The sequence below is a fragment of the Acanthisitta chloris genome, unplaced genomic scaffold, assembly GCF_000695815.1.
Source record: "Acanthisitta chloris isolate BGI_N310 unplaced genomic scaffold, ASM69581v1 scaffold4914, whole genome shotgun sequence".
Taxonomy (NCBI): domain Eukaryota; kingdom Metazoa; phylum Chordata; class Aves; order Passeriformes; family Acanthisittidae; genus Acanthisitta; species Acanthisitta chloris.
The window spans coordinates 12,347-23,561 of NW_008669726.1; the positions used below are offsets into that span (position 1 = coordinate 12,347).

General features: G+C 36.9%; 1 protein-coding gene across 1 annotated transcript; it reads right to left on the reverse strand.

The window, feature by feature from the left end:
* Positions 1-565: 565 nt before the first annotated feature.
* NMU (neuromedin U) lies at positions 566-10,366 on the reverse strand. Its single transcript, XM_009073413.1, has 8 exons — positions 10,316-10,366; positions 6,488-6,535; positions 6,329-6,388; positions 5,783-5,812; positions 5,620-5,670; positions 3,519-3,593; positions 1,348-1,401; positions 566-601 (listed from the first exon to the last, which is right to left on the reverse strand). Exons 1-8 carry the CDS (start codon positions 10,364-10,366, stop codon positions 566-568), a joined length of 405 nt encoding a protein of 134 aa, XP_009071661.1.
* Positions 10,367-11,215: the final 849 nt, after the last annotated feature.

The window sequence follows — 11,215 nt, forward strand, 5'->3', positions numbered from 1 at the left end:
ATCTAAAATCCTGAAAAATAAGAAAAAGCATTAGCTTAGTACATAAAATATGATAGAGGTATGAAATACATTAGAGAACAGAACATTATAACGTTGGCATACATCGTATCTCTCCAAATAGTTGAATGCTTTGAAATTTAATCCTGAAGTCTGGACTTAGTTTCAGTGTGAGTTTTATATCTTCGTAAGATTAGGGTATTACCTCCAGAATGTCAATCTGCTTCTCAGATGTATCTGACAGGTAGTCAAATCAGTTCTTTCCCACATGTGCTTTTCATCATCAATAACTTTTCAAACTGTTTATAAATCTGGGATATCTTCGATTTCTCACTTCCTGAAACACTTCTCTGTTCTAGTGACTGAGTACCTACAGCTTCTATTTGCTTCATCTGAAGATAGGTGAATTCAACACATCTGGGAGAAGTTTGTGGGTTAAAATCTAAGTTGATTACATAGTTAAATGCTTTCTGAGTCTACTTCTCAACATAAATATTGAGGCCTATTTGTATTATAATAAGCTAATTTACATGTAGCTTATGATTGAAAGGATTAAATAAATACCTCCTTAGCGAAAATCCACTGATCTCCTTCCATTACGTGGCTGAAAGACAAATATTCAACAAGTGCTCTGTAAGTATATAAAACTGACAGGATTTAGTAACAAAGCCCCAGACAAGTTGGTGTGTATAAAAATTGATAATCTCAGTCTTGTCAATGTGATTATCATCAAATATATAGTTATTATTTAATCTATATCTACCCCTGGAGGAGAATTATACAGTAAAATTTATTTCATGTAGATTGAAGAGTGAATTATGTCTATCTTGTATGAACTTATAAGGAAAAAAACCCACATGGCTCTATGGCATAAGAGATGAACAGAGTACATTAGATCTCATGAGAATTTCTGTATCTGGTTTATTACCTTACTGGTCAAAATACAAAGAAAATGAGAAGGTCAGGCCTAGTAGCTGTTTTAATACAGAGTATAAGCATGACATTGTTTTTCTATCACATGCAAATGTGCCACGTTGAACAATGCTTTATTAGGATTGTCCACAATGCAATGTTTTCTGAGAATTACATGCATAATTACCAATGACTTCTTAAAGCATAGCATGGTATCGTGTATACACAAACCTAAAAATATGTTTAAAATCCTGCTGTGACTTTATTTTAATCCAGGCAAATGTCTGGAGCAGATCTTGATCAGTCCTATACAGTGGAATGCTCTTACTGAAAATAGTTTCCTCAATCACATTCTTTCTGTAATTCAGTGGTTTTTCTGCTTTTTGATTTTTAACTCTCATCGCAAAACAAAAAAAAAAAAAGTCAAACAAGCCATACCCTGTAGAAAAAGTAGCCTCTGCTTTGAATCCCCCCAGGTCCTTGAAGTTCTCCCTGAAAATAAAAAAAAGTATTTTAAATTCTGTCTACTATTGTAAATTACACATAGGGAGGTTGTGTATGTGCCTACCAAAAGTATTTCTTCAGCACTGCTATACAGTCTTGCCCCTTAAGGAACACTTTATTTGTATTTCTCCATGGCAGTACCAAGATGGTCATGTAGAAATAGCAGAAAACATATGAATGGGGGTTAAATTCCACCTGTAGTTTTAGTTCAGTTCAGGTTGCTTTAGAATGGTTATAGCAATGATGACCACCCTTTGCCTTACACTTTCCAGGTTTCATTACCCAGACACAACCAGAGTATTCTTTCTGGTAGTGGAGTCTCCACAGATAGAGTTGGTTCTTGCATCTTGCAGAAGGACAACGATACAAAGCCTAAATATCAGAAATACTTGGGCTCCTCCCAGGAATGAGACCTCAGACTGTTCCCAGAGGTGCACCATGATCACTCCTTTCCCATTACATCCCAAAGACTTATGATACTCTATCCTGTCCGTGCTGCACACACTGAGAAACAACTGTCTAGTGATCCATACAGCAAAGGGGGTAACGAACAATGAAGAAAATAGAAGTTCCATTTAAACGTAACAAGTACAAAGCATGAACCATCCAGTTGCTTTAATGAGACCTTCATGATTAGAGAACACATAAGTTTAATCAGAGTATTTTAATTGCATCTGTTAGTATCAGATACATGAGTGATGTGTCTGTCCTGCAGATGGGGAGAGAGATCAATTGAGAAACAAAATAGTTCGAATCTTACGCTTATGAGAACATAAAATTGAGATGCCATTTATCTAGCACTGATGGTATTTCTCAATTAAAAACTGGGATCATGTGATCTCTTGGATAAATCATAACCTGAGTTGTCATAAAAAGAAATCACTCCATGCTCTCTTCTAATGCTGTAAGAATTGTGTAAAACAGGATGACTCCCATCATTTCCAAACACAGAAGTAGAATCAAGCCAGGGAAGCTTTCAAAGGAAGTAGAGTTTAAACCATATATAATTTTTGAGTGTTGTTTTTAATTCTGACTTCAGTTCACCAGGTATACCTTTATACTCAGTTTCTAGCTGTATGTAAATTATCTGTATGATTTTTATTTATATTGTCCATCTCATTCTAGAAATACCCATCTCAGATTTATAATGTCTTCACTTCTATTGTTTTTTATATTTCGAAAGGATAAAGATTTGTCTGTCAATGGAAGCCTGTACATTGCAGTTGGAGTGTTATGTGGTATTTGTATTTCATTATTTCTCTACTTTCTCTATTCAATGTGTGAACAAAATTGAAAACAGAAACAAAATAGACAGCTGTTGCCAGTTCAGGAAATTTATCTAGAACACAAAAGGAATGAGTAAAATTATTAATGAGGAATTATGATTTATGTTAATATGTCATTCTCTGCTTACAGTCAGACACCTCTTAAAGAAGATTCCATAGTGTTCTTGTTTGATTCCATGTCAGAAGTTTGGTATTGGAAAACAACTGAAGCTAAAAATCTATCATCATTTTAACACCTGCATTCTCTATTTCCAAGGGTTTGGAGATGTTAAAAAATAAATACATGCTGTAATATGTATGCATGTTTATTCACAAACCTGCATGTATATATATGTACACAGAAACATATGTATTCATGAAGATGTATGGTTATTTAGTTTTGTTTTAATGCCTGTGCTCTAGAGGGTATTGACTTGCCAACAAAATGCTCTCAAGTCTTTTTTCTTAGGTCATATTCTATCAGGCAAGATGTAGCTTGAGAGGAATCAAATTCATGACATCTGGTATTGGCCCAAACTGGGAAGAAAGAATAAATTTAATAAAGCATGTTTCCTCCTTCACCCATCCACCTTCACAATTCCTTACCTTGGTCAGGGAGAGAGGTGGATGTGTTTATGTACAGCAGGTTCTGGTTTACTTCCCAGTTGGAGGGAAAAAAACCAGTCAGCAGCAGGATAACCCTTCCTAAAGCACATTCTGTGACACCAGAGTCAGAGTCCAACCAAAATATATGAGCAGAAAGGTCCACAAGGACATTTTTAGAAGAGCTAATGAATCATAAAGTGTGAGAATGCAAATACGCAGAGTAAGTTTACATACGTCCACTTTGAATCTCTTCAGTCTTCTCTCATTAAGCTGCGGAACGAGTTGCAGTAAGGGATGCAGGACTGATGACTGAGAGGACATGAACACAGACACATGAGCAACAATGAAATTTCGACCTTATGATGCAAAAAAGTCTCTCCCCACAATATTGGCTTATGGACCAAACATGCACCAAAAAACATCTGAAGATGTTGAGAAACTTTTTTTTAACATTTTGACTTAACAACAAACAGGTACAAACATTTATATTTACACTATGAATGTGACTCACAGAGTGATGGAGGGAAAAGCTATGCGTCCTCACCTTTACTCATTGAAAGTTCAAAACCATTTACAGACTATTGCAATTATTCAGACTTTGATCAGTCCCCATGAGTGGTACAGAGAATATTTCCATACAATATTTCTACTTACACTTCTATGATTATCCAATATGGAAGTTAGCAGTTTCAACCTCTGTTGTACTGAAAAGTTCATTTTACTTCAAAATAACTTAGATGGCAACAGGAATTTTATTTTTTTTCTAGAGAACAGTGTGCAGGAGGGATCCATTCTCAACTGACATTTGTAACCGTGGCACTGATCACTCTGTCTAAAAGATAAGCTCTAATCATGAAACTCCTTGTGTTCAACAAGACTTTAGAGCCTGCAGACAGCCTGGTTAAGCACCTTAAAATAAATTGTACTGTGTGCAGCCTAAGTGCTCCCCCTGCCCCCAGCAAAATAAAACCATGTGGACTTGGGGAGAGAGGTCCATGGTGTGAAACAAAGTAGAAAAATCTGTGTTCTGTTAACCAATTGAAATCTTCAACTCCTCTAAATGCCATTTTAAAAATAATGCATTTTTGTTAAAATACTTCTTAGAAAAGCAGTGCAATGAATAGAATTGTAATATATGGAGTAACCAGAATTACCAAAGTGTTACTGTACTTCATAGGTAAAATTAACTTGCCTATTTACAGCCTGTTTTGTGCTGTCTGCCTAAGGCTGGCAATAGGGCATCATAATATCTAAAAAAGAATGAGTCTGACATGAGTGGAAGAGTTAAAGGACATCCCACTAGGACACTTAGGCTGTGTCTTGCAGCCAATGGAAAGATGTTAAAAAGCCAAGGAATGATGGATCTCACCTAAATTAGTGTCTCTGAGAATTGGACTAGAAAACAGTCAACTGAACAGCTAAACCTGAAGAAGTGAGAAAGCAGTAATAATCTCTGGGGGCAGGAGCAAAGGTATTCAGGGAGGCAGTAACCTTTTAAGTAGGAGCAGCAGCAGAAACAGCTCATTTCTATGATTCTATGATTTGACTGTGCCTTGATTACACCATTAAAGCCTCCAAAGCAGCTCTGCCATGAAAGCATTGACCCCATTATCAGCAATATCACTTTCTAGGAAATACAGCACATACTTCTAAAGAAATGTAAAGAACAGGGCAAAATTGGATATGTAAGAATGATTGTTAAGACATGAGATAATAAGAATATGTTTAACTTTCCTAAAATCCTATGGGGCATAGATGCACAGAAGTAAGGGATTGTGCTTACACTTTAAAAGCAAGAATAGATCACATATTTAGTTGGTTCATGAGAGCACTTTTATAGCAACAATACTTGGCTATTTTTTAAATCATATTTTTCATTCAAAATATAATCCAAGTGAGACTTAAATAATATTTTGCCTGCTACATATTTATGACACACACAAATGAATTAATACAATTTAATAATAAAAATTCATTTAAAATTCTTCATAGTTATGGTCATGTTCTCAGCTTCTGTAAGTCCACATTGTTTCACTGCATATCTATGTTCCAATACCAGAAAAAAAGCATTTGAGCTCATTCTTAAAATTCGAAACTACAAGATTAAGATTCAGTTGGCATTGAATGTTTGGTCTGGTTTGCTTGGGGTTTTTTCCCATACCTGTACAGTACTGATGATCCTCTCCCATATTATTAAAACACTTCCTGTATCTTAAATATGCAACTTCAGTCCTGAGCTTGCTACACAGTTGGAGAGACTACTGCAAAAAGCAACATTGCCTTGGTTTTACATACAAGCACACGTGTACCCACAAGGAGGTGCTGTGCCACTTACCATGATGTCTGAGTTGCCCGAGTCATGAGCCTTAGAATAATGAAATAAGAACTGTTCAAAAAAAAATTAAAAGTGGAGTTTTACTACAAAACAGGGCAAGAGTCTTAAGGTTTTCTTGCCAATTTTAGTGTGATCAATAGTAAAACATTCATAGACATCTTACCCTTTTGGTGTTGTCTTTTTCATCTAGACCCTGTGGGAATAATAATTGGGAGAGAGGCTTTTGTTTGTTAAAATAAAAAGAGCAATGGACAATTTTGGTTACATTATAAACTTTTCAGTACTGGATTAGCGTATCATTCTTCCTTGACTGATGTATTATATATCTTTGCTTATCAATGTAACTAATCTTTTCAAACTCTGTAGAAAGCACTGATTACTCTGCCCGAGAAGAGTTAGATGGGTCTAGTGGATGCTCTTTTGTATATCCCTAGACTCTCCATTGAGAGTTCATAATTTTTCTAATCTAGAGCAATAAAATCACCTAAAATCTTGTATCCAACTTGGAGATTATTTTACAAACATCGATGTCTCTCTCTTGTCTTCAATAGGTGTTGGATTCTGACACATAACATTCCAGAGTAAAAACTGATAGTATTACTCCAGTGTTGAGGTTCTCAGAATTCTGTAGATCTCTCACTGTGTCACTGTAGACAGTGACACAGTGAGAGATCAAGCTTCAGAAATGCTTGTCTTTTGTGTGTGTTACCTGTGGTTTCTGGAGAAATCCCATGAGCAAAAAACAAAGTTCTTCCAGTGTACTGGACACCTAATGCAAAGAAAAAATGAACTCAGGTATCACACTTCTAATTCTACTACATATAACAAATCATACCAAAAATAATAAAGTAACCTCTGTCTGACTCACCTGAAGCTGAGAATCTGTGGACAGGTAGGCAGAACATGCGTCATCTATCTGTAAAAGTTCACACAGTCTTTTTTTACGAAGTCAGATTAATAAAAACAAGGGAAATATGTATATTTTCAGGAACACTTCAGTGCAGTTAAAGGCATGGGAAGCTTATCTACCGTAAGTAATCCTTATGGGTCCATTCATTAAATAATCTGCACTCAAAGGGGGGGGAAAGTCCTTAACTAAATAAAAAAAACCTTATACTTGCTTGATCTGAACAAACACATACATATCTGTGACTTTTATTCTCTTATCTACCTCATGCCCCTCTTATGTGTAAACTTCTCAGACTGTCAGATTTTAAATTACAGGTATCTGTGGTATGGACTATGAACTTCATCTCTTCTGTGAAATCTTTGGATTATACAAAACTGTGAAAAAAAAATGACAAAACTAAAGCAGTTGACTTAATGATCAGTCCTCAAATACAACTCTGTCAATAGAATTCCAAGATCCCTGCAGATGTATAACATTATGACATGTGCTATCTTATCCATGCCAGTCAATTCATGAGAGTCACCATGCAGTCAGATCCAAGGTTCACACTGGTTTCTTTGGCAAATGAGGAGCACTTCTGTCCCTGGAAGTGTTCAAGTCCAGGCTGGATGGGGCTTTGAGCAATCTGGTGTACTGAAAAGTGTCCCTGTCCATGTCAGAGGGGTTGGAACTAGAGAATCTTTAAGATGCCTTCCAACCCAAACCATTCTATGATTCTGTGATTTTGTGTAAAGGAGGTGCTTCCCAAATTACAGTACTGCTTAGAGATATATTCAATGTATTTCAAGGGATCTAAACTGTAAGAGAACTGTGGAAGGAGTAATTGCTGATATACTTAGACATGTCAGTGCAGACTAGAATGTGACACACACAGACACGAAACCAAACCAAATAAATTCACAAATCAAAGCAAGAAGTCCCAACTCCCATTTCATCTGCATCAAAACAAATGTCCATTTAGCTTTACGACTTATCTCCAAAACATGGCCAAACATTGACACCCAGGAAGAGCTTAAGACACTGAGGTAAAGTCCATGTGGTGAAGTAAAAGTGGTGAAGTAAAGTCCATGCTCTCCAACCAGCAGCAATCTGTAGCACAAGCACTTTGAGTTGGAGAGTAGATCTTTGTAATAAAGCTCTGTGAACTTCTGTGCTGTTAATTTGATGTATGTCTCTCTGAACTTTTAGCATCCACAATGTCCTGTGCCAATGGTTTCCTAAACAGTGCATGAAATACTACCAGTGTTTGTCTTCCTCAGTCTTTCCAAAGCTACCTTTATTCAGTGCTGTCATGAGCTTGTCTTGGAAGAAGTATTGAGTAAGTGATTCCTACCCATCCTCTTCCGACTCTTCATAACCTTGTATTAATTGCATCCTCTTTACCCAAGATGAAAGAATCCCACAATACTAGTAAATTTTTAGTGATGTTATTAATGAAGAAGGGATAAGAAATGGAATAAAGGGTATTTAAAATTATGGAAGTAATATTACCTGTGCTGAAAGCCTGAAGTATTCTGTAAGGAAAAGAAAAAATCTCCAGTACTCCTACTGAAGCTGCACAGTTTAATAATGATTTTTTTAAAAAGTGGCTTAAATTTTTATTATATAGCTTTAAAGTTGTATCATCAGTATGAGCTTATTTTTTCCCATTTAATATTTGATAGTATTAGATGCCAAAAGCCATCTTGTCCACAGACTGCATAAAAGCCATAGGTTTGGGTTTTTTTAAAATAAAGTAGGCAATGCAATTGTTCTTATAATTTTATCATAGGTTAAAGGCCCTAAACAGAACTCTTTAGCAATGAAAACATATAATGGGGGGGAAAAAAGCTAATCTGAGTACTTCAAGACAAGAGATGATTCATTTCTCTAGAGACAATCCATGAGAAAGCATTAGCAGACATAGTGTGAAAGCTAATAGCTCACAGAATTCCCTTTTCAAATAGTTTTTGTTGGTAACACATCCTCCCCATTCTCTTTTCCCTTCATCATGCACTTGTTTCTCTCTGGGTATATTAGTTCAGCTTCACTACTTTCAGAGTAAGAAAACATAGAGGGAGAAATCAGCAGTGAATGAGATAAACTAAGCTGAAGTAATTTTGGAAGCCCATGTTTAAAAAGTGCTGTTTCTTCTTGGTAAGGGATTACTTGTGTTTGGGTTTTTTACTGGTTTATTTGCTTGATTCAGAGAACTACCATAATTCAGCAGCAGGACAAGCCAGAGACTGCTTTGTGTTCAACGCAATGTAAGGCAAGGTATCTCTCAGCTAAAATCTCCATGGACAAAGCAAGGGCTGAGGAAAAGCCACAGTTTCTGTTAATTCCTTTTAAAAAATAAATGTAATAGTTTCTATCATCTTTGATGCATCTTCTCCATGATTTTCTCTCCTATCTCAGAAATGTGGCCTGAGGGTAGGAGATTGCAGATTGTTTGGGGTTGGTTAAATAACATAAGGAAACAAAAGAAACTGAGAGAAAAGTAAAGGAACAGAACACTTAGTTACAAAGTTGTCACATTTATAAACTCAAGAGTCATTCCTGGAAAATACTAGGTTTATTTAGAGGCAGGGCTTCTCCTGAATGACCCACTAGTAAGGCAACAAACAGGGAAGAATCACTATTTTCACTTCAAGAAACTGGTGAACTAGTATGAATGTGTAATCAGGTTAATTCAGAGTATATAGCCATTCATCTAATTCTTTTCCTTAGACCCTTTCCAGTCCAGCATAATTCTTGCTATAATTGTAACTTTTCTATTGCTTCTATTATATAATTTTACAGATTTTAGTGTCTTACGCAGACTCTTTTCTTCACTGAAATCTACAGGAACTTTGGCTTTGTTTCTAGTCACCACAGGGACAAATCCTGTGTTACAGCCAGCAAATCTTAGCAATGAATGCAGAAATGTATAAAACGTCATTTTAAATCCAGATTATAAATAACACATTTTCAAAAAACTCCTTATAGCTATCAGGATCTCACTTCCCAAATGACCATTTTTTCCCCAGGAGATAAATATCACCAAGGCTCATTCAAGTGCCAGTCTAGAAATACGTTAGCTTTTGAGTCAGTACTTCCAATATGACCTGTGGGGAAATGATACTAAGGGGAATGTCTCCTGTAAGTGGCCTCAACAGGAAGAAATTTACTCTCTGCATCTGCACCCCTGATGAGTCACTTGTATTTCAATGCTATCAAAAGCTACAAAATGAAATGTCAACACAATAATTGCAGAGTACAGCAATGCCAGGGCATGCAAGTTACAGGCAAAATGTTAGAGGGGCTAAGTGACACAGTACATTATCCTTTTGAGAGGCTGGGATAGGATTAAATACAGTGTTCCAGCAGAACAGCTGTTCCAGCACAGAAAAGAATATGCAAGAGGTAAGACTGGATGAGCTGAAACAATTCCTGCATGTCATATGCAAAGTATAAAACTACCAGACAGGACACTGTGTTGCTTCAAGGGACAATCACCTGATCATGGACAGTTAAATGACAACTGTTATCAAACATAGGTTTCCATTGACACATGACAATCTTTTCTCAGAATGATATCTCAACATCCAGCCTCAACATCCACCTGAAAAAACTGTTTAGAATATCTTGAAAATTAGATATTTCACATCTTTGCTGATGTCAGGATAGGAGATATACAGAAGAAGCAGGACTGGAAGAAAATGCATTTGAATGCAATGCAAGAGAAATATTGGACAGTGAGGTGTGACTGTAGCAAGGATGGGCACAGAAGAAGTGGGAATGTACCACAGGGCAGGTGATGCTTACCTCTTTCCACAGCTGCAAATCCTCATCTGACTCGAGTGCTTGGGATGGCATCGGTGCACCTGGAAGCACAGACCATGCTTAGCAGTGCTGTACAGCAAAGGCCATTTGTCTAAGTGAAAACTGGGAACACGCTTGGATACCTAGCACACTTATTCACTGCAAAGTCTGAGAGGCATGGCCCTAGGAAGTCTGCTGCCACAGGTATTTTGGAGTTGGTTCAATAGCTTCTGTCTACTCTATCTTAGCAACACAGCAGGACACTTCTTCACAAGTTCACAGCATATACAGACACATCTCTTAGCAATAAACAGTGTGGAAGTTACTCAGGTCTCAGTGAGGGCCAGCCTAGCATTAGCCCCTTCTCAGCAATAAGCAGAAGGCAAGAAAATTTGCACAGCAGCTCTTGGCTGCTAAAACCTGCTCTGAAAAGTACATTCCAATGCCTACAAACTTGAGCTTTCTGAGCACTCTGCTCATCTCCAGCACATGCACTGCAAGTCGAGAATCTGGATCCTACCTCTTGCTACAGCTAAAGAATTAAACATGTGGTATGTAACACATGCTTGCATATGAATAGTGCCCATGGTATGAACATGGTGGTTTTGAGCTGGTGATGGACAGTACATGTGTAATTGGCTTTGTTTCCTCTGTCTGGAGTATATGATGTAGAAACAGTCTCTTAGAAGATTAAATGTGTTATTTATTACATAATGCTGCAGTGATGCTGTATTTGGCTTGGGGCAGCACCTTTGTCCATCTCTGTCCACCCAGGCTGCAGACCTGCCCCAGAGTCCCTTCCAACTCAATGTCCATTGCTATTTTATCTGGCAGTGTATTTCTGATAGCAATATACTGTTAGAGTGTCTGTAAATAATAGAAATCATAGAATCATAGAATCAA

Coding starts and splice junctions, on each gene's coding strand:
- NMU (XM_009073413.1), bottom strand. CDS start 10,366: ATGCCATCCCAAGCACTCGAGTCAGATGAGGATTTGCAGCTGTGGAAA. Junction 6,536..10,315: donor ATTTGCAGCTGTGGAAAGAG/GTAAGCATCACC, acceptor GAACTTTTACAG/ATAGATGACGCATGTTCTGC. Junction 6,389..6,487: donor CCACAGATTCTCAGCTTCAG/GTGAGTCAGACA, acceptor TCTTTGCATTAG/GTGTCCAGTACACTGGAAGA.